This window comes from Xiphophorus hellerii, chromosome 20, assembly GCF_003331165.1.
Source record: "Xiphophorus hellerii strain 12219 chromosome 20, Xiphophorus_hellerii-4.1, whole genome shotgun sequence".
In the NCBI taxonomy this organism is placed as follows: Eukaryota; Metazoa; Chordata; class Actinopteri; order Cyprinodontiformes; family Poeciliidae; genus Xiphophorus; species Xiphophorus hellerii.
The window spans coordinates 14,886,470-14,913,537 of NC_045691.1; the positions used below are offsets into that span (position 1 = coordinate 14,886,470).

The window sequence follows — 27,068 nt, forward strand, 5'->3', positions numbered from 1 at the left end:
CTATTGACGATAAAAATGTAAAAATTAACCTTAATATTATTGCACTCTGGCTCTACACGTAACGCTTTGTCTTCATACTTTTTTCTTCTTTAAAACAAAAGTATAGCTTTTTTATTTAAAATAAATTCAGAATCTATTTTCCTTTTAGTCTGGTAAAAAAGTATTTAAGACAACTATGCCAAAATGAGTTGTTCCAAACGAAGCAGATCAAGTATAAACACTACGTTCTTTACTAGGTTGTGAGGACGACCGCCATCTTCCCTTTCCCGACATACCAACTGACGGAAGTTGTCTGTATGGATGAAAAAACTCTGCCTGAACGATTCATGTCGAGGGGCGAAACAACAAATCAAACTTATTATCTGCAGTGTAATTCATCATAGCCATGAACATGCTGTAATAGATTAGCATTTTTCACAACATATAATGGTCGATTTGTTCGTTAGGTAACGACAGATATTTTTATTTGTCGTTTTTACGAGGCAGAGTACAGAAAAGGACCCCTCCTAAAAAATGATACCGCCCACCCAAGTGACGTAGGTCCTGCTTCGCTTAGCCCAAGCCATTTTGGAAGGCCTTACGTGGTGTCGTCTGTTTTCGCCTCGTGGAAAAACACTCACCTTTACCGAGTGTCTTGCTTCACTTGTGAGTCGAGAAGAGTCATTTGCAAAAATTTTTGAAACGTTTCAAGTTTGCGAACATTAGTTTTGTAGGGGGGGGGAAATAGTTTTGTCAAGTTTTGTTCCCGCCGGCGGAGAAGCGCATTGGAACTGTTGTCATCCGGTGTTGACGAAACAGATCGCTGTCCCAGTGTTGCATCGAACAAAGGAAGAACAAAACTGATGTTCGTCCTGTAGCACAATCTACGGGAATTGTTGAAGAAAGTTGGTATTAAACATATCGTGGCGTGGTTGTGTGAAGTGACGTTAAGTTGAGAAGCTTTTCTCCGTCAGACAACCAACAGATTGGGCTGACTGATTCAGCTCTGTTAGCATCAGCTAAGGTTAGCCGGACAAACGGGGGGCTAACCGCTTTTCTGTTTTCATTCAGAAAACAAGCTTTTTCTTAAATACGAGAATGGCGGAGGGGTACATTCGGGTGGCGGAAGAGGAAAACGAGGAGCCCATGGAGATCCCGGCCGAGGACGACGGTACGGTTCTGCTGTCAACAGTAGCGGCTCAGTTTCCAGGGGCCTGCGGCCTGCGGTTCAGGAGCCCCGTGTCCCAGTGCATGCGTGGAGTGCGTCTCGTGGAGGGGGTCCTGCACGCGCCAGAAAACGGATGGGGGAACGTTGTATACGTAGTGAACTACCCAAAAGGTAAACACGGAAACCTTCTAAATACACTTTTGTTCTGTGTGACGGAGAGGCGTTTTATTTATTTTGATTTGTAGTGCTCGGAGTGAGGAAAAAGTTTACTTATTTTTTTGCCACGCCCTCCAAGTTAGAGCAGAGCAGCCGAAACTGGACAGTTTCATGAAGCATCCAGTGAAATTTGAAAGTTTCAAAAATGTTACCTCTTGAAAGGTCACAAGTTGTTACATATGCTTTATCAGAGTTGAACAATTTTGAAACTCTGGGTAAGTATGAAAAATGTTTTTGTCTTCTGAACTACATCCACCATAGCAATACATAACATTTGAAATCAGAATTTTTGAATACTAAGTGGTAATTTAGCTTGATTTTTATTCAAAATGCCTCATCTTTAAAGTGTCATAACACATCAGCTTTTTGTCCAGTTACAAAGTTTGATCATTTTTATTTTCTACACTGATTTAAGTTATGAATGAATTTAAGCTGGAGTTCATTTGTTTACATCTAAAATTTTAAGGTAATGAAGCTTCTTTTTTAAATTGATATAAACAGCATAAATATTTCACTGACTAGCGACTGCGCTTTAAAGATTGTGTAGGATAATTCAGTCCAGATTTAATAAGGGTAAGAGATGCTGAAAACAGATTTAATAAGGGTAAGAGATGCTGAAAACAAACCAGGGAGGCCAAATTCTGCATGTTGTTTTATGGTTTGTGGATCTTCTGTATGACTGAATGTTATAAATGTTTTATCAAATAAACGATCAGCTAAATAAAATTTATGTAGCTGCAAAAGTGATTGAATTTTACAATATTGTACAAATGTTTAAATATAACAGTCAAAAAATGCATCATGAAGAGGAAACAACAGGACCAGTTAAAATATGAAATACAGTTTGACTTATCATAGCTACCAGTTTTGTTTGCCTGAATTAAAGACTACAATAATTCCTTTTATGGGTTTTGGAACACAAACACAATCTCTTACTGGGGAACACGTGGGTACAACAGCCAATAAAGCCCTTTAATTATAAATGGTAAGACAGATAGATTGCATAAAAGAAGCAGATAATTGCTAAATCCAGCCTTTGTTCATATAAACATTGGATAAAAATTTCTATTTGATTGTAAGCTCACCTAAAACGTGTCGGATAACGTAATCAGAGTTATGAACCAGAAGAGAATAGGTCTTTATGTCTGTTCAAGGTTAATTGATGTATTTCATTTTAGATAACAAAAGGAAAATGGATGAAATTGATGCCTCTTCGGCTGTGAAGATGAAGAGGGGAGACATGAAGACCTCTGACCTGATTGTTCTGGGTCTGCCCTGGAAAACAACTGAACAGGACCTGAAAGACTACTTTAGCACATTTGGAGAAGTTATAATGGTCCAGGTGCGTCTCATAATGTTTTTTTTCATTAGATAAACTGCATTTTTAAATTGCTTTTTATGCGGATGTGTGTTTATTATCGATTATTGTTCTCTCAGGTTAAACGAGATGCTAAGACTGGTAACTCCAAAGGATTTGGTTTTGTGAGATTCACAGAGTACGAAGCTCAGGAAAAAGTGATTTCCCAGCGCCACATGATTGATGGAAGATGGTGTGACTGCAAGCTTCCTAACTCGAAGGTGAATATGGTAATGTCCCATCCACATAGCTGCATATATTGGCAAGAGAAAATCTGCCTATTGCCACTCTGCAACAATTACGTTTCCCCTCTGCTGTTTATTTACAGCAAGGTCCCGATGAGCCACTGAGGAGCCGGAAAGTGTTTGTCGGACGCTGCACAGAGGACATGACCACAGATGACCTTCGGCAGTTTTTCATGCAGTATGGAGAAGTCACAGACGTCTTTATCCCCAAACCATTCCGGGCTTTTGCCTTTGTGACATTTGCAGATGATCAGGTACTGTGTTAAATGCAAAAGAAACATGTCCGTTATGTCTAATACATTTTTGTTTTGCTTTTCTATCACACTTAAATGTTTCAGCTAATTAAACTGGTTTTAATGTCAGGACAACAATAACCAGAGAAGAAAAGTAGTTTAAATTAGTTTTGCTCCTAATAAAATAAAACATATCTTGTATGTTAATTGTGATTAACTTGATGTTTTTGCAAAACAGAGATCAAAGCTTGATTAATGAATAACCTCCATAACTAACACATTTATAAAAAACCTGCATGAAGCCAGGAAGTAGGCTGGCGGGTCTTAAAAAGGAACAATTCATGACTCCATCCAAAGAAATTCAAGTATAAGAAACAAAATTACTAGCATGTATCAATCCTGTAAGAATTACAAAAACATTTTTATAAGTCTTGGGATTCCAGCAAACCTCAGAAATAGCTGACCAACTAAACTTGGTTCAATGCTTCATCGACATCTCATCCAGAACGTAACAAAAGAACCAAAAATAAGCCTCTGAAGCACCGCAGACATTGCATTTCTCAGTTTTTTTGTCCAGTTGACACTGGACAAAAAAAAAAAAATCCTATTTTCTCTCAGTATGAAGAAATCATCTTCACGGCAGAAATTGTTGAGAAAATATTTCGGTGACTTTTGAGAAGTGGCGTCAATGTTACACCTGATGCAGCCTGATGCAGCATTTAGAAAAATGCAACATACCAGCAGTTAAAAGGAACTGAGTGAACTGCCAACTACGCCTGACACAAAAAGACATTTTGCTGGACGTTAAATTGTCCCAGAAATTATTGCAGTTGTTTAGAGATCACTTTCAAATGGTATAATGGTAATGCAAGAACAAATCCTCAAAGTTCAATAAACTTTAGATTCTAATGAACATTTAACACTGGAACTGGATGACATTTTAAATATCCAAAATAAATAAACAATCATTAATAATGAAGTCTCTGTAAACAAAGTTGTCCTTCACAAAAAGAAGCTACTTGAGACCAAAGCACCAGATTGAAGACTTTTGTATCCAGTTTTTGATGGAAAGAAATGATAAATCATGCAAATGGAAATTATTGAGCGCATTTTAATCTATCATGCAATTAATTGATTTTTTGCTTATTCCAACAGACCTACTGCTAACTATTAAATATAATTAAAATAAATAATTCCTCATAACAGGGAGCGATTACTTATTATTTGGATTATTTTTTTCTTTAATAAATGAAATTGTTATTTTACATTTACTTGGGTTATCTTTCTCTATTAAAATTGGTTTGAGCTGAAACATTTAAAGTGACGTAAAAGCAGAAACAGATGATGCGTGTAAGGGGTTAAGTGCTGTTTTTTGTTGTTTTGACCCGACAGGTTGCCCAGTCTCTCTGTGGAGAGGATCCTTATCATCAAAGGAGTCAGTGTTCACATCTCAAACGCTGAGCCCAAACACTGGCAATAGGCAGTTTGACCGTACGGCCCGGTTTGGAAACGGTTTCGGGGCCCAGGCGTTCGGTAGCAACCGTAGTGGGTTGGGGAGCAGCGCTAACAGTAGTCTGGCTAACTTCGGGTCGTTTAGCCTGAACCCCGCCATGATGGCCGCTGCTCAGGCTGCTCTGCAGAGTAGTTGGGGCATGATGGGTATGCTGGCGAGCCAGCAACAGACGTCCACCTCAGGCAGCAGCTCTAGTGGGACCAGTTCGAGCAGGGACCAGGGTCAGTCTTTCAGCACAGGCAACAGCAACTACGGCACCAGCTCCGCCAGTCTGGGCTGGGGCTCAGGGTCAAACTCTACGACCAGTGGCAGTGGGTTTAGCTCAGGGTTTGGGTCCAGCATGGAGTCAAAGTCCTCTGGGTGGGGTATGTAAGTTAAGTGTTTCTATGGTAAGTATTGTGAGAGAGATGAGTTTTTTCAAAAGTTTATTTCTGGTGTTGATGCGTATCTGAAAACTAAACACTTTGGTGAAAGACGTTTTGTACATTTGGAGAAAAAAAAAATGCTAAAGATTTAATTTAGGAACTGTTGAAGTGAATTGTTTACCAGGATCTCTGACTAAAGTGCTATTTTTGCTGTCTTGTTTGTTTGTATCCATTTCAACTGGATTCTCTAATGCATGTATTGTGAAATGTGATGCCCATTTAGAAAATGCATGAATGTCTGCGGTTCACCATTATCCGGCTTTTGTCACCATCGGCTTGAGAGGCAATCTTGCATTGGAAAGAATCTGGTTGAAACTTAAATGTCTTTTTTTTTTTTTTTAAGTGCAACTTTATTTGCAGTCAAGTTTTGTGGAAAAGCCTTCACTGAAATCTCTTCTGCAGTTCACCTCTCTTCCATTTCCCCGCGACGAAGCTCCTCTTTGGCAGTATTCTTGGGGTGATACCCGTATCATTCTCCCTCTTCCCACCTGTAAATGCTATGCCATCAAAGAACGGCCTCACTCCGCATGTTCTAAGAGACGGTGGGTGTTTTCACTTTTATCCACTTTTTTTAAGAGAGCAAAAAAAAAAAAAAAAAAATGGAGAGAACTGCGCAACTGACATTTTAAGAACTGATGAGTGCGATTGAGGATGGCTTGTGGCGAGGAGTGAAGCTATGAGTGAGCGAACGGAGAGAGACGCGTGGAAAGGACTGGTTGTGCGGTGGTAGAGCCCAATTTGACTGCTTTTCTGAGTGTGTGAGTGGAAGCTGCGGATGCGACGAGCGCCTCCCCCCTAACATGGACATTCTTTAATTAGTACTTCAAGATTTGTCCCTTTTTCTTTTTTTTTTTCTTTGCAAGTTTTTTCCTTCCTTCTAAGTATGTCTAAGTACAGAAATATAAAACCTGTAGTGGAATGTTGTGATGAATATTTGTATTGCTTATATTATCTGATTTGAATGCTGTATGGTGTGTGCTTTCATGTTAATTGAACTGATCTGTAAGTGTGTTCTTGATGTGGATGACACCTGCTGAAGACTCTGGGGGGCCGCGAGTGAGGATGTGAGAACGTGGAGACGTGTGTGTCCAATGGTGCCCGGTAGCTCTTTGTTGTTTGTGAGGTGTTTTTAACAAGAAAAACATGTCAAATGAAGGGAGTTCTCTAATAAAGTTCATTTGAATAGTTACTTAGCTGATACTGCTTGAGTCGGTTTGTGGAATCCAAAGCATCTAATTCGATTCACATATCTAGGGACCTTGGGCTCTGCTGGTCGAGGTCTCCGTTTGAACCCTGACCTGAAGGAAGAAGATGGAAGTTCCAACACTTTCAGTGTGTGGCCTTCTCAGACATGACATGGGGTAGTACCTGTCCTTTTGCTGCTTCTGTTGGCTTTTTAGAGCACATTCCCAATTCTAACCATCAGCTTTGAAGGTTTGTGGTAAGTTATTTTAACAAACATGCACCCAGTTATCTGGCTTTTATTAGTTGTCTCCTAAAATGATTTAAAGGAAATATAAATATTGCATTTGGACAATTTCTTTGTAGAGATGCACCGATCTGAGACGCAGTTGCTGAATTTCGATCAATTTTTTTGAGCTCTGACCTACTGATACTAATATAGATTTTTTTTCAGAATCAGATTTTTCTTTTACATTTCAGAATGACAAATTAGTCTTTAAGTTTCTGAATGTAAAGAAAATTAAACTGTTTCTCCTAAGAGATTTCTTTACCCCCCAAAAAGAAGCAACCTAAATAAATGTCATGATAAATTTTGCTGCAATGGCATTAGTAGTTATTGCAATAAATGTTAAAGTTTATTGTTCACAAAAATACAATATAATTTTTTTTTTTTGGGCAAGATCCATTGAAATCAAATTTCCAACCTAATTAGATTGTTGAAGTCAGAGCTCAGTCTTCGTGTCTCTGGTGTCCTGCAGCTTTTAGACGTTCCTTCTAACATCTGATTCAAGTGGCTGAATTTCTTTCTCAGCATTCATTCAACTTTGTTATCCTGCTAATGACCTAAATCTTTAACTTGGACAATGCATCTAAAAGTTGTGTGACACTGGCCCTCGTGGACTGGAGTTTGAAGTTACTGGACTAAGTTGTTCATTTGCTTGCTGTATTGGGAAGTTTCACTCCCTCCATCATGTCTGTAGAAAGTGTTTTTCCCTTCTATAAGGACGGTAAAGCTTCACTCGCTCTGAACTTAAAAAAACAACATTGAGAATAGCTAACAGTCTTAGTGACAGCTTCCTCACAGAGGGAAGTTTTCTGTATGACCTGTTGGTACTTTTACTAATCAGAAAAAAGATCAGATGTTGGTTTCAGATCATCATGAAATAAGAGTAGTTAGCCAGTTTCTCGGTGCATCTCTACTTTATTGCTTTATAAATATTGAGCTCTATGCATGGATTAAATTAAAATTGTAAGCCAGTCGGTTTACTGTAATTGCGGGTACTTTCCTTTTCGCCCCCTTGCCAGTTCTTCTGCAGTTTCGGTTGCTTTTAAACCTTCAAGTCTACAGAAAGTAGTAACCATGCATCAGTTCCTACTCTCCTTAGGGAAACTTCCCAGCAGGGAATAATTTCCCTGCTGGGATGAATAAAGTAATTCTATTCTATAACTTCATAGCTGCTTTTACAACTGGTAAACAGTTTCTTTTGTTTGTTTTCAGTGTTTTTCTTAAGGAAATGTTATTTCCTATAAATACTTACCCGCATAGTGTTTTATTTGATCACGGATCAAAATTGCATATTGGAATAACAATTCAGACCCAGACTTTTTATATAAAAATTACAGCAAATATGAAGGTAAATAATATGCATTTATTTATTTATTCTGGGTTTTATTGTTAAACAGCTTAACCACCATTTAATAGGCTTTTGGGTGTGAATCAGTCAGGACAAAATAATGAAGGGGCAAACTGCCTTGAAGCTTTAGTCGGTATGTCAAACAGTATTTTAGAGGATTTAATGGTATGTTTAACAACCCAAACCAGGTTAGATGAATATAGGATTTATTGGACGCAGTAAATGTTACATGAACAGTTCTTTTAAGATTGTGTTGCTCATCATTCATCTCTTCATGTCAACTAAACGCCTCCTGAGACGAGTTTAGCTTTATATCAGTCTTGTGCTGTAAAGTTCATTAAAGCAGTTTGTTCTTGTCAAGCTCTTATTTTTCTATGCATGTTGAGCACAAAGTCAGACACTGCTGGCTTCCCTGTGTCTTGTCCTCATTCTCTGCTCTCCTCCTCGGTCTCTCTGCTCTTCCTCTTCACTGTACTCTTCTTTCTGGACTCTCGCTGCTCCTGGGCCAGTTCTTCACTTTTATTTTGTATGTGGTTGGACTAAATAAAGGCAAATGAAACAATAAAAATGTGCCGTCTTGTGTAGAATATGTATATACATATATGACATGAACAACTGTAGTATACTGAAAGTGTGACGAGGATTCATGCAACTTGGTTATTTTTCTCAAACCTACCAGAGCTCTACTGCGGCGGGCTAGAAGTTTTACATCCTCTGCAGACACTGTGCTTCTTTTGGCATGTCTAAAGATAAAACAAAATAGAGCAGGTCACAATATACATTTTTTTCTGTTTTTACTAGAGGAATAAAACACTGAATAATTAAAATTGTTAATTTTAATTATAAGCCAGGTAAAGCTTTTGCCTTACCTGGCAAAAGCTTCCAGATCCTTGGCAAAGATGTCTGCATAGAGGGAAAACCATTTTATTATGTTTTCTGTCAACATATTACATCACAACTGTGACAGGGAGTTTCAAAATGTAAAGAAAAAAAATCGGCAGATTAAAATTTAACATTATGAGCCTAATTTTGTACAGGTTACACTGGAAAAAGATGGATCATTAATGTTTGATCACACAGGATGTTATGTGATGTTTGTGTTAATTGCAATACATTTTAAACATTACATTTGAGGTAGATTTTACATGTAAAAACATTGCTTTCATTAGACAGTAATAAGGATAGCATTGTGCCATTTTACATTTATCAGTCCCCCATTTCTTGCTTTATTTTATCTGAGTAGTGAAAATAGAAACATTTTCACTAATGGAAGATGCCAAACAAACCTGATGTAATTGACAAATTATTGGTCTATCACAATAGAATACCATACATTTTAGTTGCAATGTGAAACAACTTTAAAAAAAGCACAATATTGCAATATAATAAAAAAAATGTTTAGGAGTGTTGACGCTGTTAAGGCTGCTAGGACCGAGAAAACTCAAGTGCCACAAAGTTTTTTATTTTTTATTTTAATCAAAGAGTTAAAAATTTATTTCTGAAGACATTTGTTTTCATCGCTTACTAAATTAACAATATTTTTATTATAACAAAGTAATGTCAATTTAGAAATTTAGTGAATTATTGTTGATAGAAATGTAAACAGGGTCAGTTTTAAATGCCATGTAAATATTCTTCAACCTTTCTTGGGCTCATTATTCTCTTTTTCTCTTATTTTTATGCAAGGCAAAACAAATTGGGTAGTGCTTGCTGTTTAGGGCAATCAATGAAAAGAGAAACATCGTTAGTAAAGGAAAACACTTCCTGAAAACATGTTAAAGAAGATTTTGTCTGTAAAAATCGCTCTCTTTGCTTGTGGGACAAGGGCCGCAAATTGCCCCCGGGCCACACGTTGGACATCCCTAGTTTAGATGTTATGTTTGGCAGGTTGGGCTACATAAAAGTGAAACATTGAATGACTTATTCCATCACTATGTGAGGCGGCGGTGTTGTGTGAAAATCGCACCGTATGATTCAGAAACTCACCGCACTCTCTGAATGTCGTTTCCGCTATGGCTGCTATGGTCTGTCGGCTGAACTCCCTCCGGTGTTCTTCTTCGATCTTCTGACACAAACGACCCACCGTATAATGAACCGCTGCCTTCAACCTCTAAATACAAAACCAAGTCATTACAAACTTTGACAGAGGGATGTTAATGCGACCTTAGGCTACCCTGGCTAAGTGGATATGACGGTAATGGTAACTAAATGTCTCTTACCTGACGAGTTTCCTTCTTTGTCTACTGACATTTTTGAGCGGCTGCGAGATAAGTTTAAAAATAACCAAAATGTCGAACAAATCAGATTTATGACGGGCTGAAGCGTATTGTTAGCTCATGGTTTGATCTGGTTGTTAACTGACTCAACTTTTTAGTGGCGGACTAAACAAAAACTCGCGGCACAAACCAACGACTCTAAAATCTGAGTTGAGAAATTACACAGCGCCCCCACGTGGCCCTAATGGTGAACTACAAGGTATGTCACATTCAACGCTATCTGAGTGTTGCTGCCTGCATGGTAAGTGGTTTACATTTATTGTTAACGGACTGGATTTCCTTTCACCAGTACCTATTCATGGGAAGCCGGTGCCCACCTCCGGATGTGATCCAAATTTATAAAGGTTTTGATTGTTGATTAAATGTTACAAAAGCTTGATAATGTGCTAGAAACACATGGCATCTTTGAATCTATAGTTAAAATATTTGGATACTATAAACAGTCAGTGAATCTGCTCAATATGAATTGCAGTCGCTGTATAATTCAGTGCGTGTTGTACCTTTATTATATATGTTAACAGCATCGTTAGTTGCATTTGAAAGGTCAGATCTGCTCTTATGCAAAACAAGTATCTGCCCATAATTCAAATTCAAACTTTGATCCCAAAGGGATGTTAAATGAGGCATAAAAGAAAAGAATGTAGCCAACTCATGTGGGTTTGAAAGGTTTATAAGAAACAAAGCTGATTTACTGTAACTGGGTCTCAAACATTTTTATAAGTGATTTCACTTTACAAAGTTTTGTAGGGGCTGTTATGCTGACCAACAAGAAATAGCGGTACATTACTTGGGTCTTTTGAAGTTGGTTGTTAAATAAAAACTAAATATTTGCAGTGGTTTGGTGAAGAATAACCAATTTTCAGGTTTCAGGGAAGAGTTTTGTTTTTGTTAACTCAGACCTCAAAATTTACTGACTACTTTGCATATAAGAGCAATAAAAAGGGAATGTAAAATTTGCATCTTTCACACCATTTGGTAGCTTTTTGTTCTTGCAGTACTTTTTAAGTTATGTAATATCTGCCATTATCGTCCTAATCAGTAACAATTTCTCTGCTTGCACAGCTAGAACATAGATTTACTATAGTCTAGTACAAGTCTCTTCACTGTGACTTTGTACTAGTAACACACATTGGGGAAAAGACTTGTTTTGTGCAGGCAGTGACCTTTTGGTTTAAAGGGGACATCTCCTCCCACCCAACTCTTTTTCAGACCTTCCAGGGGGAAAAAAACTCCATTTGCTGCTCAACATCACTTCCAGTCAAATCAAAAATAATTTTGTTATACCTAGGGTATATTTTCTGTGCCTTCTGATAATGGAATTTTAAAAAAGAAACAGAATGCAAAGCGCCTGCATTTAGTGTTGAAATGAATCACGATCGCTGGTCTGCTTTTTTTTATTTTGCATGCATCTCATCTTATGATGAAAACATGTACAAGATATGCCATTATCTTTAAAGTCAGGGTCACATCCTTTTAAAGACTTGCTTGCACACTTGACCTTCACAGGTCAGCTCCTGAAAGAGAAAAATGAAAGTTTTATCAAATTTGTAGGACTTTTCATACAGTAAACAGTACAACCATATTCCAGTAGAGCAAAGGGGTTAATTCTAAATATGTCTTTTCTAACTGAATATAAAAAGTGAGCCAGCATACCAGATGAAGCTCGTCTCCCTGAATCCAGTGAATCCAGCCTCTGTCTTTCTTCTCTCCTTTCTGAACACACACCAGCTTATCATTGTCCCAGTTAACCACAGACTGGTAGAGGTGTAAAAGAAAACACTATTAATTCTCGGTATGTTTTAATTTTATGCCGATATGAAAGTTTTAAAGCGTTATTTGTTCAGTTACCCGACACTTGCGGTTGTCCATGCCCTTCGTCACCTCTTCAAACTCCTCTCCAACTTTGAAGGAGCACTCGTACTTTAACACAGAGGAGGTGGTTTGGAAGGTGAAAGAATCTCCATCTTGTTTGATCACCTTCTGAGGCTTCAGCATAGCGGCGATTTTGCGTGTTGCAAAGCCAATGTCTGCAATGACATAAACCAGTTTAATTCAGAAAAATCATCCATAACACAGGCTTGTTTTTTTAACACTTATTTTGACTAAAAATTAAGACATCCACACAGCTAATGCATCAAGCTAATAATTAAAGGAAGAAAACCTTACCAAGTGCAACCATGTAACCATCTAAATTGTCATTGCTGACCATATCCCATGTTCCATTGTAGTCTGCAGGCATTTTGGAGGTTTGGCTCTCTTGAAAACTTGGCAGTGCGAGTTCCTGGATGTTTTATAGCGTCAGCATGAGGCAGGGTGTTGCAACGCTCACCTCTCTTATTCAAGACACACAGGAAGAGAAATAGTTTTTGCATAATATGAGGAAGCTCCCTGCACACAGTGCCACACATTTAGGTTCTGCAGCCTGTTGATTAAACATCAATTTGAAGCAGGTGTGTCTGAAGTGGATTTGGCTCTGCCAAAGATCAGGCCTGAGAAATGTTGCAAACTGCAGGCTAAAATAGAAAATTATGAGGCTGGTCTTTTAACTAAAGTAACAGGAATTTGACTTCATTCAAAAGAATTGTTGGATTTTGTTCCACTTTCCAGCAACTTTTAACAAACTGGTTCTCAGCCTTGAGGACGGCAAAGACTCTGGTTTCCCAAAACAAATCTGTTTTTGACTGGAACACCAGACCTGTTCAGGGACACCAGGTGGAGCTGATTTTCCTCTGTCTGCCCTCTCTTTGTTTAGACTATGCTGTGAACTCTACTTTTAAAATACTACTTGGTACATTTTTTTATTTTGGCTTAGGATGCTAGGATAATGTGATCCATCCATCATTTGTACCTACTTATTCATAGTGTTACTGGAAGGCAAACCAGTTACGTGGTCGGGGGAAACCCTAGACAGGGAGAACCATAATAAAAGTAAGATGAGCTGTTCATCCTCAAAATTCCTCCGGTGTTGATGAAATAAAACAAATCTCCAAAGAGGAAGAGGGCTAAATTACTGCATTGTGATGCGAAAAACTCATCAGCAGTCAGTTGTAAATGCTTGATGACACTGGATTGGAAGAAACAATTATAAGGTTTGCCTTTTCATAAAGGGCCAAGTTGGATTTACATAGGTTTTTTAAAAATGTTACTCAAGTTATGTTTGATATCAACATTTGAATCATAACTCATAGTTTTTTATCCAAAGATTATGCACACATCAATATGACGATCTAAGATAAATTGTGACATCTGATGTGAATTGTATTGTGTTAGTGACCCTGATAATAATAGTGAATGAAACCCAATCTTTCCTTGGAGCACATTTAGCCAACAGCGCAGTGTTTCTACACGCCCTCGCCTGAATGCACAGCATCGATGTTTCTCTACATGCTGGTCTTCATGGCCTATCACAGCAGCAGATGGATACCACTGAACCAGAGATTAAAATTGTAAGTACACTTATAGAGAGAGAGTTATTATTTACGTTCAGGCATGACAGCTGATGTGTAATTTTCATTAACAGCCAAATAGTGAATGCAGTGTTCATAGTGGTGGTGCTGGCCCCCCAGCTCTACGTCATGGGGAGGTAACTGGGACATAGACATCACGTAAAGTCACACACAAGTCATGGGTTTACATGTAAAAGTGTTTTTTTTTGTTGCCATAAAAGGTCGAAATCCTCAAGATACTGCAGGCAACCTCTTCTGAACAACCTGTCGGCCTCTGTTGCCCTGTCCATCGTTGCTTCAGGTGAGTCCAATCACATGTAGTTAAAAAAAAACAAAAAATAATATTAACTTTTGCTCTCCTCTCAGGTCTTTCAGTGGTATTCACGCTGCTAGATCCGGTTCCTCAGAGCTTGTGGGCTGCCTATCATGTGTTTGGACTTCTGTCATGCGGCCATGGACTGTGCACCGCCATCCTGACTCTCACAGCAGCCGCTTGTGTAAGAAAATAAAAGCAGCAATAGTGAGAAAATGCAAAATTACTGCATCAAAATGAGTTGTGTCTTTACCCACAGGCCAAAACTACCACAGAGCTGTACTACCTGTCCGTCGCTCTGACGGTCGCCTCTGCGTTCAGCGCAGGTGAGACGTTTCTGACGGCTTTAATCTGCGTCTCCGCAGATCTGACACCTGTTTCTGTCCGTTTAGGCTTTTTCATGGTGAGAGCAGGACTGTGGTTAACCAACAGGCAGGCGACAAGCAGGAACAACTGTGTGATAAAACAGACCCAGCTGTCCCCGCGCCATCGACATTGGATATAGTTCACTTTAAAGAATTCATGAGGGATCTGATCCGGCAGCAGACGGAAACTTAAAACCACCAACAGAGGGACAAAAGTGCAGGCGAGTTAATCAAGCTCCGGGTTTAATGCTGGCTGCAGAAAAACAGATGTGATGATTGTTTGAAATGTATGCAACATGCTGTCAAATAAACTGAGATGTGTAATTTACACTGTAATGTAAACTGTATTTATATGTATATGTTGTAAAGCCAAGCTGATTAAAAACAGATGTCAAATTTGCATCACGATTTCATAAATAAAAGGCAATATCTACATTTTAGACTGAAAATCAAATTGAAGCATTAATTTCCATTCTTTCCCATCACCTTATTGTTTTAAAATTCATCACGTCTGTAAATAAGGCACAAAAGCTTAAGATGTCGATTCAACATCCTTGTCACGAAAATAAGATTTACTGGTTTAAAAAGGCAAATTGATGGCTTATTCATCATATTTTGGAAAGGAAACGGAATTTTCTTTGAAACCAACTTTGAACAAATGACCCCAGTTTTAGTTTAATTAAAAATATCAGCATATAGACTCCTGGAAGACTAAAGCTGTTTGAAAACTATAGATAATACACATGCAGACTGAAAACTTTTAATTAAAACATTAAATCAGAGAGTGATTTATTATTGATGAAAAGCATTTATGTTCCTAAACTTTTCTAAACTATTCAAAATGTAAAGATTTTTCAGAATTTCCAGCACCAACCGTGAGGAGTTGGAGTTTAGATTAGATGTTAGATATTGATTAGAAAAGTATTTAAAAATGTGAATGTTTGCTCTTGATCTAATTTTCATCCTTTAATTAGATTATATTTTGCAATATGTCCAATGGAGAACAGTGAGCTGATCAGATTGAGTTTTCTAGGGGAAGCTTGTTGTTTTGATCATAAATGTAAAGAAATCTGGCTGTTAGTCTGGGTTGTTCACAGGAAAATATGGAAATATGTAAAAAAAAAAAAAAAAAGTAGCATCACAAATTTCTAAATCCTTGAAACATTTTGAACTTTGAAAGCAATGTCTTCTTTCTTAAATATCCAAATTATTTTTGCATTCACTGTTATGGCTCAAGGCATTTAATTTGCTAAAACACACAGGACGTAGTTCTGTCCTTTTTCTCTTGTCTCAATCTGTTCACCAGCATTTTGCAATAATGGCTGACATTTGTGTTTTTAATGTTTAATGTTGCAACAAACCAACATATTTTTTACTGGTGCTGTTCAGAAATTGTAATAAAACTCGAATTGTTTCTCTCTCTGAACAAGCAGACCTAAAATATTAGAAATAATATTTCCTTTTTAGGAAATAACACTAATAATAACGTTTCAATCTCCAGTAGGTGCAACAGCCTGACATCAAATAAAATTCATTAATTTTAATGAATCAAATAAAGGATGATTTGAGAGCAGGAATATAATAAATCAGATTTTTATTGAAAGAAAACTCTCAAGGCAAACTTCATAAACAAGTCACAGAAATACAATCAATTCTGTCTGTAATTAATAGGTTTCTAAAAAAAAATAAATCACCTGCAGATTGTACAGAAATAATCTGAAAGGAATGTTTATTTAGGGGTTATTGATACGCTGACTAAAAATCTCTGCAGCACAAATAACCGTCATCACTCTAGAGAACCTCGATCTTAAGACTTTTCTTAATTGCATTGTAACCCTGCCACCAAGTATCTGCAGAAACACCTGAGATTTGATATGACAAACAAACACACCAATTCTGTCTAAAATAAATCTCTCTTGTGTTTGTTTGGCTCTAAGCACCAGATTTCACAGCATCACATGGTTCAAACTTCCTGCTTGGATTCCTGTGATCTGTCTACATCTCCACTCACAATAATCACAGTTTTTCAAAAACGCTTTAAAACAAATCTTCAACTGCATTCACTCACACAGATTTCACATAAAATTTCACCTTTTGATAGGAAAGAACCAGAAGTTTTTAGCCATTAACTATAAACTGCAAATACTGAACCCTCCGTTGTGCTTTAAAGGTTAACTTTATCACCACACTTTATTTATAACTCATAACTAGTTGCCTAAAGGGCTTCTTAAAGTGAAATGTGTGTGTTGTCCTGAGCTCAAACAAGAAAATGTTTAGTAAATGTGATTTATAGTTAAAGCAAAAACTTGAAGTTCCTGGTTATCTTGGTGCTTGTGTTGCTTCATAACCACCACTTCCATTAAAGCAGCTGCATTCTCTGATTGAAAATAAGAAAAACACATTTCAAAAACACAAAATCTCACTAAGTATTTTTAATCCGGTTTCTAATACTGATATGTTAGCACACTTGAGATAAGACAAGACTAACTTACAAGTAACTTTTCAGAACGATATATAGGATAGAGGTGCATCCCAGTTTTAAGATAAGATCGGTTTTACATGCGAGTATTTTAAGTCTGTATTTCCTTTTATTTTGTTGAAAAAGTGCTATTTATAACTGGGACATGACATTTTACTTATAATATGGGAAAAATGTCTTATTCCACTGGCAGAACCTTTTCATCAATATTAATTATTTACTTAAAACAACCTCCTATTTATTGCTGAAAAGTTAATTTCATCTTATTTCTGGTGTACAAAGATATTTTGCATTAGAAAACAGTTTGAAAATACTTGGTGTTTGTGTTTTTACAGTGCATAATCACCTATCCTAAAAGTGCATCATAATCTATATACCAAACTAGCCTTCCGTTATTTGGCTTCACCCAGGTGACGGGATATTTCTCCAGGTTGTCCTTAACTCGGCTCAGCTGGGTGACCAGCTCATGTTTGCCTTTGCCCATCACTAGCAGAGCGACGGTGCGAGCTCGGTTGATGGCGCTAAAGGTGAGGCTCATTCTCTGATGGGGCTTGATGGGGCTCTCTGTGAGAGCCACCAGACTTCCTCCAGTCTCGTTCAGTTTCCCGCCGGGGAACAGAGAAGCGGTGTGGCCGTCGTATCCGACGCCCAGCAGCACAAAGTGAAAGCTGGAAACGTTCACGAGTTTGCTGATCTCCTTCTCGTACAGCTGGGCTCCTCCGTCCTCAGTCCACGCAGAGCCGCTGGTTGAGCTGCACCGGCATGGGGTGGATGTTGTAGTACGGTATCCTCACGTGTTGCAGCAGGTGTTCATGCATGCTGTGGAAGTTGGACTCCGTCTCAGTCAGCGGGACGCAGCGCTCATCCACCATCCAGATGTGTGTGTCTCTCCAGGGGAAGGAGAAGTGGCGCAGGACCAGCCTGTGGAACAGAGCGAGCGGAGTGGATCCCCCAGAGAGAGCGAGGTGGAAGACCCCGCCCTCCCGCACGGCTGCCTCGGCTGCTTCCTGCATATCCGCGGCCAGCCGTTCCACCAGCTCCTCCGACCAGGCGGACACCATCTGAGCACTGCGAAACTTCCCTTGCATCACCTGAAAGCTGCTGGCCGACGCCCCTCCCACCTGATCCGGGCTGATGATCACGGCCTCGCTGTAGAAGCGGATTTCCTTCCCCCTCAGATGGACGTCCAGCATGTCTCCGTTGTCGGCACCGCCGGGGTAGATCCGGGGGAAGGAGCCCTTCAGGGCGCTGAGGAGCGGAGTCCAGATTTCCCAGGAGGCCAGCAGGTTTTCAGTGCTGACAAAATTATTCTTCTGTCCAGCAAAAATGTGATAGATGAGCTCTGAATACGCTTCCCTTTCTGTTGTCGGAGTTTGCACAAAGTAATCGGAAATATGCAAACCCAAAACGTCAACGTCTTTGTGCTCTGTCACTTCCTTCCACTCGCCGCCTTTCAGAGCTGGTTTGAATAAGTTCTTACTGACCAGAACCGCTGGATATTTGAGACTGCCGTGGCCGAAGTAGAAAACTATCTGTTTAGGTTTGCAGTGGACATTGTTCTGGCTCTGAAGGCAGAAGACGTCGTTCTTGAAAAGGATGCGCGCGTACCCGACGCGTTCGTCTAACATCTTCCCAGAGATCAGAAGAACAGGAACGCCTTCGAACTGCGCATCCTCGATATGGGCCAGAACGGCTGCAACAAAAGCAGAATTTATATTTACAAATTAAACAAACACAGTAAAGAAAATACTAAGGATGCGACTACTGACTATTTTAGTAATTGATTATTTTGTTAATTATTCTAAAGATTATTCATATAAATAGGCACAATCTGTAGAGTTTTTATTCAACCACTTAAGCCTTTTTTGTACAATATTACAAACACATTAAAAGATCCAAGTAAAAAAATTATTCAATTACTTTTTAAAATAGGAAAATAAACATTTTATTGCCTAACACAGCATTTACACAGTATTATGCTGTGGCAATGTCGTCCTTTAGCATGAACAGGAAAGATGCAGCTAAACTAAGAGCAAGATCATGTCAGAAGCTCTACAAAAAAACCAAATCATAGACATACAATGGAATAGTTTAGAACAAAGCATTTGCATGAGTTCAGAGTGGCCTAGTCCAAGGTCACACTTTAAATCTGAGAATCTGGGGTGTGACTTGAAATCTGACCTTTACAGATGCTTCCATCCGAACTCAATTTGAGACATTTTGTTAAGAAGATCAGTCCAAAATCTCTCAACCCTCTTGAAATTACAAATCGATTGATTATTTTCCTTCTTCTACATTTTTATGAACCATTTTATGACTCACAACGTACCAACAAATTAAACTGACATTTGTGAGTGTAACATGTCCAAATGAGAAGTTCAAGCAGTACGATAGCCATAAATAAAGACAAGTAATATTGTGAAAGAAAGTTGTGTGATCACCTGCAAAGGTTGATGTCATACTGACATGTTCTTTGGTTTTATTCAGCTCCTGTTGGACCTCGGTTTTGTAGTTCTGGTACTGTCCGATGACCGCCTGACTCTTTCCTAACGGCAGCATGGAGCTGAGGACCTCCAGCTTGTTTCGAAGAACTTCTCCACTGTTGCTCACATTAGCAGGAAGCTTCATGGTCAGCAGGGTCATGACCTCGGTCAGGTGGTTCTGCAGGACATCTCGGATCACTCCGTACTCGTCGTAGAAGGAAATCCGACCTGAGGCGTCAAAACAAGAGGCAGCATGGAGACATATTTTCAAAAATGAAATCAGTTATTGGGTTATATTGAAAAACATATAATACAAAATATCTATCAAGTGAAATATCTTATTTGATAAATGAAATTAAAATTAAATACATGAATACATACATATCTATGTGAATTCATTCCTATATTTAAACGCTACATATATTTTAGTAAATGTTTATAGTAAATACTTTCTGTGCCGCAGTCCATTATGACACACTTTAAACCATCAGTGTAGCTCCACCAAACTTCACGTTTTGGCATCGTTATTTCCACCCACCCACTCTGATAAGCTTGAAAAAAATATTACAAATATTTTTAAACAATATCTAAAAAAGTTATGTGGCAATATAAGCTATCGCTTATATATAAGTTATATATACAGTACAGACCAAAAGTTTGGACACACCTTCTAATTAAAATGGGTTTTCTTTATTTTCATGACTATTTATAAGGCAAGAAATCCCACTTATTAACCTGACAGGGCACACCTATGAAGTGAAAACCATTTCAGGTGACTACCTCTTGAAGCTCAGCAAGAAAATGCAGAGTGTGTGCAAAGTAGTAATCACAGCAAAAGGTTGCTACTTTGAAGAAACTAGAATATAAGGGGTATTTTCAGTTGTTTTACACTTTTTTGTTTAGTGCATATTTCCACATGTGTTATTCATAGTTTTGATGCCTTCAGTGTGAATCTACTAATGTCAATAGTCATGAAAATAAAGGAAACTCATTGAATTAAAAGGTGTGTCCAAACTTTTCGTCTGTACTGTGTATGTATATATATATATATATATATATATATATATATATATATATATATATATATATAAGTTAAATGCACAAGTTTGAAATAACTCTTCAAAGTTTTCTTAAATATTAATTAAATAATTCTGAATTAAAAATATTTAAGTTTTGAATTATTGGACTCTGGTCCCTTTAAGAATTGTAGGGTTGCTCAGAAGTGTTATTCATGACATTTAACTAATTTATCTAACTAACTATAACTTTTACAATTAAATAATTTATACAGAAATTATTCTATATGATATTCTATATGATTATACATTAGATACAAATTGTAATGAATTATTTTCAAATATAGTTATGTAACAGACTGACACACTTTGAAATATATATTCCATGAATATCTATTTAGTAACTTGTTTATATGTTGGACTGAGACAGTTTTGACCAAAGTAGGGCTGCAGTGCTTTCATTTTAACAATCTGAAGAGATAAAAAGGTTCAATAAGTAAGTTCATTTTACATTAGGTATGCATAAAATTTTTATAGCAAGATTGAAACTGTCACGATCACCACCTTAACTTCATTCACATTGAAACATTCACATTTCATATTTTCTGATCCAGAGAATAAAGCACTAACTAACCCTTTTTAAGGATATGAACTCTGATCTGAACTTTGACCTCCCTTTCTGAAGTTTCTCTGGACTGGGTATTGTTGAAAGAACAACAGATGACCTGATGGCCCTGTTTATTGTCTTATGTAGCCGTTTATGGAGCAATTAGCATGGGGTGAATGACAAGCCTTAAGAGTAAAGGTGCACAACCTCCAGAGTTAGATAACGTTTAGTACTTTTCTAAAAGCAGCAAACACTTTTACACTTAATTCAATTTATTTCAGGATAAGAGCTTATGAAAGAACTGAATAAGTTTGTTAAAGATGTCTATGTCATTTATAGACCCTTTGTTGCAATATTCTCCCACTAAAAGCTAGAAAAAAATCCAAATGAAGAGAAAAATGACATTAAGAGAGAATTGCTTTTACAAAATATCTTCAGTTTCCAGAGTCCTTTGTTCTCTTCTATTCTCTACACATGTTTTCTGCAGAATTTAGGTTTTCAGATCAAGATGAACTATTTTTGTGTTACTTTGGTCTTATATTTTGGATCATTATTATATTTAAAGACTAAATGAGGAAACATTTTTGTTTTCTTTGTAGAGACGATCAGCTTTTATTGGAAATGTTCTGTTATTTAAAATAGTTCACAATGCCACCTACCTATATTTATAAAATAAGAAAAGAATATGTCATGGATTTTTGATTAAAATTCCTAGACACACTATTCAACTTAGAAAATAATGTGGTTTTGTCATTTCTAATATTTCTAAATATGGATTTATTTCCCCCTGACTCGGTTAACTCAGTTTATCTAAATGTTTCAGTGTAGCGTTATGCTACTTCCAAACAATATGAATTTATTTGGCTAGCAGTGAGTGTGAAGATGTATAAAAACAAGGTGGAGGAAACCTTTAATCACCTTTAACATCCAGAGTCTCCTTTAAAACAATTTCTATCTTCTCAATGTGATGCCTGTTCCAAATGGGATCCAAAAACTTCCTGTTCTCTATCCTGAATGGAAGTATTTTTGACACCACCTTTTTTCATGAAAAGAAGAATAAAAAAATGTAATTAAACATGTAAATTGCCTGGTGGGACAGTAACATGGTGTGATGGATCTTTTCTTACCTGCTTCCCTAAGTAGTGGTCGATTCTGTACATCTCTTCATCCTTCAATGCACCCAGAAGCTCGGTAGCTAACACCTGAGCACTGCGGTAGTCGTGTCCGAACGGTTTCTCGAGGACGACCCTCAGCCAGGTCCCGCCGGCCGGCCTGCAGCTGCTGTTGATCTTCTCTGCAACACCTGCGTACGCGAAAGCCGGGACTGAGAGGTAAAAGAGGCGTCCGGCCTCTGTCATGCCCTCCTGCTGGAGCTGCTGCTCGATGTGCCGGGCCAGTTCCTGGTAGTCCTCCAAAGTCTTCAGCTGCCGATACTGCGAGAGCCGCAGGAATTGATCCTTCAGGATGGCGCAGCGGTCCTGAGAAACGTCCTTGGAGCAGGTGACCGCCTTCAGGATCTCAAAGAGGACCGGTGTGGCCTGTTCAGATGGGGACAAGCCTCCCCCATAGAAAGAAAAGGTGTTTCCACCACTGACCTGGCTCACATACAGCTGAAAGAATCCCTGCCACAAATATTTCCTCGCCAGGTCTCCAGTTCCTCCGACTATGACCACAGACACATGGCCAGCTTTCTGAGTCCGCTTTCCCTCCTCACCGTATCCTCCGCCAGCACATAGAGCGACAAGGAGCAGTGAGACAGCTAAAGACATTTTCTAGTCTCAACTGTCCAAAAATCCTGTATGGACACAGAAGAACAAAATTATCAATGTTTTTAATCAATTAATGGACAACCCAAATATGTAGGGATAGGGTGAAATGACAAGGTTCAACTCCATTAATAAAATTACAAATGTACACATTGTTATTGTACATATTGGTGCAACAAATCTCATTTCTCAAGCAAAATTTAAACATAACAGAGATACAAAAAAAATTTTTAAAACCATAAACGTTTCCATCTGCAATGACAGAAGAGATTATTTACTTAAAGTCGTCGTTTCTTATTCTTTTTTTGTTCCTCTAGACTCTAGAGGCATTGATCCAAACTGGTGTGCAGCAATGACCACCCGCCAGGGGTGTGGACTTTTGTTCTTTGCACAGGGGCGTTAAGCTTCCAGTCTGAGAGCTGGACTGATTGGGAATTCTGGGAAAATCCTGCCCACTTACTGACGATTTTGCAAGGGATAAAAGCCCTCTATTGAGAAAGACAGAAAAACTTAAACAAAATGGATATTTTGATGAAAATGAGAAAAGATGGATGATCGAGTGGCTTGAATCTGCAATATATTAAGTCATCCTATTCCACACTTGGAGAAATTATATGAAAAACGTTATTGGTCAGTAGATTATTATTGATTTAGTTGAACCCAATGGATCAAAAATGTTGAATGCTTCACATTACACCAATATTAGTCAATTCTTCTATGTCTGAATTAATGTAACAGTTAACAGTTTTTAATTAACTGGAAATATAAGTAAATAAAAAACAGGTGCCTTACGTATTTTTTTTTAAATGGATAACAGCTTCAATTCTTGATTTTAAGAAAGCAAAATACTCTTTATTTTGCTTCATTCGTTTTTACTTTTTCTGACATTATGAAAAGAATAATCAGCTCATAATGTTGATTTGGCCGTTGTCTATTTACTTCACTTATCAGGCCCCATTTAAATGTTTATGATTAAAGAGCAATCACTCCAAATAGTTTTCTTATACTTTATATTTAGTCTAATATTTTTCTAATTAGAAATAATAAAAAGAAGGGTTAGAGTTGCTTAAATTAATTGGAATATAATACAAGCAGAAACAGATAAAAAGCACAAATATTGAAAAAGCCATTTATATTTAAATCAAAATAAGATTATTGTAATCTAATAAAATGTTTGATTTTAATTAATATTTTTTTCGCTGGGAGAACAAGATATGAGAACAAGATTGTAAAATTTTGCAGCACTTAATGTCTCAATGTAATACTGTAGATTAAGTAAAGCTTACATAATGTAGTTAAGTAAATGAGAACACCTGTATTTTCATCATTTCAGAGGAAAAATGCTTTAATTTCCACTATCTAAAGGGAGACTGAAAATTGCAAAGTGACTAGAACGCCCACAGGATGAGGCTGACTTTATGAGCAACATCTGGAATCCCAGCTGCTGATTGTAATGTTTGCACTGCAGCAATGCAAACAGCAAAGGCCAAACTGCATGAGCAGCTACAAAATATCGGCTTTCCAAATGCAAAAATACTAAATGTAGCCCAGACAACTGAAAATGATCAAAGTGTTTTACCGCTTTCCACTGGAAAATATCTTAAACATACAGCATAAGCTTCTGTTTCAGCCTATTACTTCCTCAGTCTCAAGCTGCGAGCAAAATAAAATAAAGAAAAAAAATGACATGTACAACATTTGGAGCACAGATCGATTCTTTTATGTGCATAACGTTGTTGGTTAACTGGAGAGCTCCCGCATCAACAACCTGCTGCATCCTGGGTGCACAAAGGAGAGTCATCGCAGATCCTTCCTACCATCACTGCTTCCAGCAGTTTCAAACTCATTTAAAGATTACATCCCAGCTGGTATTTGCATAGTTTTTCCACAGTAGAACTATATATAATATTTCTATTCCATTTAAAATTGCTGCAAAATAAAGTAAAAATGATCAGAGGACACATTCTTATTCCGGTGCCGTTCCTACATTTAATATTTCCTCTTTCCCCGTCATGGAGTACAGTCACAATATTCAATAAGTTAGAATATGCTATGCATTCAGATATAGCTTCAGGGTTGATACATATTTTCTCTACAGACTGAAACTAATAATCTAAATGATCTTTAACACAGTGCAGCTAACAATGAACCCCTCAGCAAAGTACATCATGTTCAGAAAGGTCTCTTTGAATGGTTGAGTTTAATATTTACAGTGCAGTAATGTTTTATTACATCACAAATGTTGGTTTCAAAACACTTGTGTGTCCTAAACAGTAATTTACATTGCTCCTGCACAGTATATGCAGGGCAGAGGCAATAAAAAGATATTAGGAACCAGTATTGATTGTCATTTTATATTCTTTTTCCATGCACACTCCCTAAACACAAATATTCCAGAAAAACAAGCATCCTGAAGGAAACATAATTTAAGTTTGCATACTTTTCAGAAGTCCTTCAAACAACATATACACAGCATTACTATTCAATGTATTTTCCCCCTCACTATTGATAACACAGCTGGAGTTTATTGTTGAAATTTAATTTTCCCTGTGGACAAGCACAACTTTGTCAGCCTGTTGGTTAAAATGTCCCATATTTTGTATTTTACAAACCCAACTGATTTTATATGTGAAACGGGATAGTTAGCCCTCATAAAATCCATTTTAATAAAAAAAAAAAAGTGAATATTTTATAGTCTAATTTCAGAATATTTCATTTAGAAAGAGAATAAAACTAGTTTTATCTCAAAGCAGAATATTCCCTGTTCCTGTTTTAATGATGACTATATCATATTATGCAGAGCCAAGATCTTTTGGTAAAATAAAAGGACTTTTACAAATATAAGAATATTCTAACTACTAATAATTTTTGAAAGACGTATTATAACTAAGGATTTGGGAGAATATTGGATCAGAAATGTTAATATTAATTGGGAGAGATCTGTACTGTACTAATGTTAAATCACATCTGGTCTTGGAATTTAAAATGTATGTCTTAATGCTATTTCCCCATTAAATTGTACATATGCCCCTCTAGAACATATACATGCAAGCTTTTAAAATATATTTAAAGAAATAAACAATAAATATTTTTTAATAGGTTCCTCTTAACTAGTCAGTGTTCCTAAACAATGACAAAGTGTTGGAGTTTGTCCCCCACATTAACTCTCACACACCGCGTATCCTTTGGTTGCCTGTTGATGTCCGTTATCGCTCACGTTGTGTCAAATTTGGTGCCCCAGTTACCTGCTACCCCGACAACCTCATTCAGCTCCGGCTAAACACCGTTAAACTTCTGGAGACTATTTCTCGGTAAATCGCTTCTAGCTTTTTTTGTTGTTGTTTTGTTGCAAAGGCTACATTTGCAATGAATAAACGTCACCAAACTGCCACAAGTAACGCGGAATAAGCACGACGTGAACAGCTGCTGCTTCAAAGTACTTAAACGTTAACGAAGGTGGCGACAAAATAGGACTTACAGCGCCTAAGGACCAAGGTTTAAACTTGCTCATCGATATTAGATCCTCAAAGATGTTTGTTCATGTGTCAAAAGACAAACATTTACTGCTGAAAAACTCGTTGGTCACTCGATTCCACCTGCTAGCTGTCAAACTCCACTTCCGCTGCTAACACTCAGCACAGCGCCGTTGCTACTTGTGGCCTCATGTAAAAATCGACAGAAAGTGATAATAAATAACTCTTCGCCGTAAATAAATATATATAAACGGGACATACAAGCTACATAAAAGTGAAACAACGAACCTGCACTGAGCTGCCTACAACTCCATCAAAGGACGCTTCCTGTCCCAGTCACGTGATCTGCGTGGCTCTAGTTCCACGCGGGCGGTGTTTTGAAGCAATAGTTCTTCCGGACGCTCCTCTCGGTTTTTCTACCCAGTTTTATTACATACACTTATGAAAAACAGATTATAGATAAAAAAAACTATTTGTAAGCAGCTATTTAATTTCCCTTTGGGATCAATAAAGTATTTTGAATTTGAATTTATCTTGCAGCAAGAAAGTCTTGGCTTTGAATCCAAGCTGACTGTCAGGTTATTTGGTCTCTCTTAATCAGGGTTGTCAAACTCATTTTCATGTTGAGACACATCGATATGATGCCTTTAAAAGGCAGATTGTTATAGAATCTGCCCTTTCTACAACTAGTTTGTTTGTATTTGAACAAACTATTCAAGTATCAATAGTTCTATTACCATTTGATTTGAACTTTTTGAAGTTACATAATTTAGCAGAAATTAAGCTTTATTTGAAAACTAATTTCAAATAAATGTATGGAAGAGGATTAGGGCCACTGAAAAAAATTCTGACTTTAATCTCAGATTATTTTTTTTCAGTGGCCCCAATCCTC

At 37.6% G+C, this 27,068-nt stretch overlaps 4 protein-coding genes across 4 annotated transcripts; 1 reads left to right on the forward strand and 3 right to left on the reverse strand.

The window, feature by feature from the left end:
* The first annotated feature begins 546 nt into the window (after positions 1-546).
* Positions 547-6,329, forward strand: tardbpb (TAR DNA binding protein b). The gene is given in 7 exon segments (XM_032550415.1): positions 547-1,318; positions 2,542-2,705; positions 2,801-2,941; positions 3,049-3,219; positions 4,591-4,617; positions 4,619-4,669; positions 4,671-6,329. Coding segments are annotated over 7 exon segments (1,209 nt in total). The 5' UTR covers positions 547-1,077; the 3' UTR covers positions 5,085-6,329.
* A 1,724-nt stretch (positions 6,330-8,053) lies between these two features.
* Positions 8,054-11,012, reverse strand: cenps (centromere protein S). The gene is made up of 6 exons (XM_032549417.1): positions 10,992-11,012; positions 10,172-10,192; positions 9,939-10,062; positions 8,822-8,855; positions 8,629-8,695; positions 8,054-8,491 (listed from the first exon to the last, which is right to left on the reverse strand). Exons 1-6 carry the CDS (start codon positions 11,010-11,012, stop codon positions 8,378-8,380), a joined length of 381 nt encoding a protein of 126 aa, XP_032405308.1. The 3' UTR covers positions 8,054-8,377.
* A 595-nt stretch (positions 11,013-11,607) lies between these two features.
* On the reverse strand, positions 11,608-12,538 carry rbp7b (retinol binding protein 7b, cellular). Its single transcript, XM_032550416.1, has 4 exons — positions 12,395-12,538; positions 12,077-12,255; positions 11,882-11,983; positions 11,608-11,742 (listed from the first exon to the last, which is right to left on the reverse strand). Exons 1-4 carry the CDS (start codon positions 12,465-12,467, stop codon positions 11,692-11,694), a joined length of 405 nt encoding a protein of 134 aa, XP_032406307.1. The 5' UTR covers positions 12,468-12,538; the 3' UTR covers positions 11,608-11,691.
* Positions 12,539-15,929: 3,391 nt separating this feature from the next.
* Positions 15,930-26,458, reverse strand: h6pd (hexose-6-phosphate dehydrogenase (glucose 1-dehydrogenase)). The gene is given in 6 exon segments (XM_032550414.1): positions 15,930-17,558; positions 17,560-18,524; positions 19,273-19,542; positions 21,856-21,973; positions 22,065-22,732; positions 26,182-26,458. Coding segments are annotated over 5 exon segments (2,376 nt in total). The 5' UTR covers positions 22,707-22,732; positions 26,182-26,458; the 3' UTR covers positions 15,930-17,177.
* Between the last annotated feature and the right edge of the window lie 610 nt (positions 26,459-27,068).

What these genes read in the sequence shown, in the direction of transcription:
- rbp7b (XM_032550416.1), bottom strand. Translation starts at nt 12,467, where the DNA reads ATGCCTGCAGACTACAATGGAACATGGGATATGGTCAGCAATGACAAT. An exon ending in TGGACAACCGCAAGTGTCGG is followed by an intron (nt 11,984 to 12,076) that starts GTAACTGAACAA and finishes CACCTCTACCAG; the next exon opens with TCTGTGGTTAACTGGGACAA. An exon ending in AGGGAGACGAGCTTCATCTG is followed by an intron (nt 11,743 to 11,881) that starts GTATGCTGGCTC and finishes TTTCTCTTTCAG; the next exon opens with GAGCTGACCTGTGAAGGTCA.
- cenps (XM_032549417.1), bottom strand. Translation starts at nt 11,012, where the DNA reads ATGTACCGCTATTTCTTGTTG. An exon ending in AACGACATTCAGAGAGTGCG is followed by an intron (nt 8,856 to 9,938) that starts GTGAGTTTCTGA and finishes CCCTCTATGCAG; the next exon opens with ACATCTTTGCCAAGGATCTG. An exon ending in CCCGCCGCAGTAGAGCTCTG is followed by an intron (nt 8,492 to 8,628) that starts GTAGGTTTGAGA and finishes GCCTTTATTTAG; the next exon opens with TCCAACCACATACAAAATAA.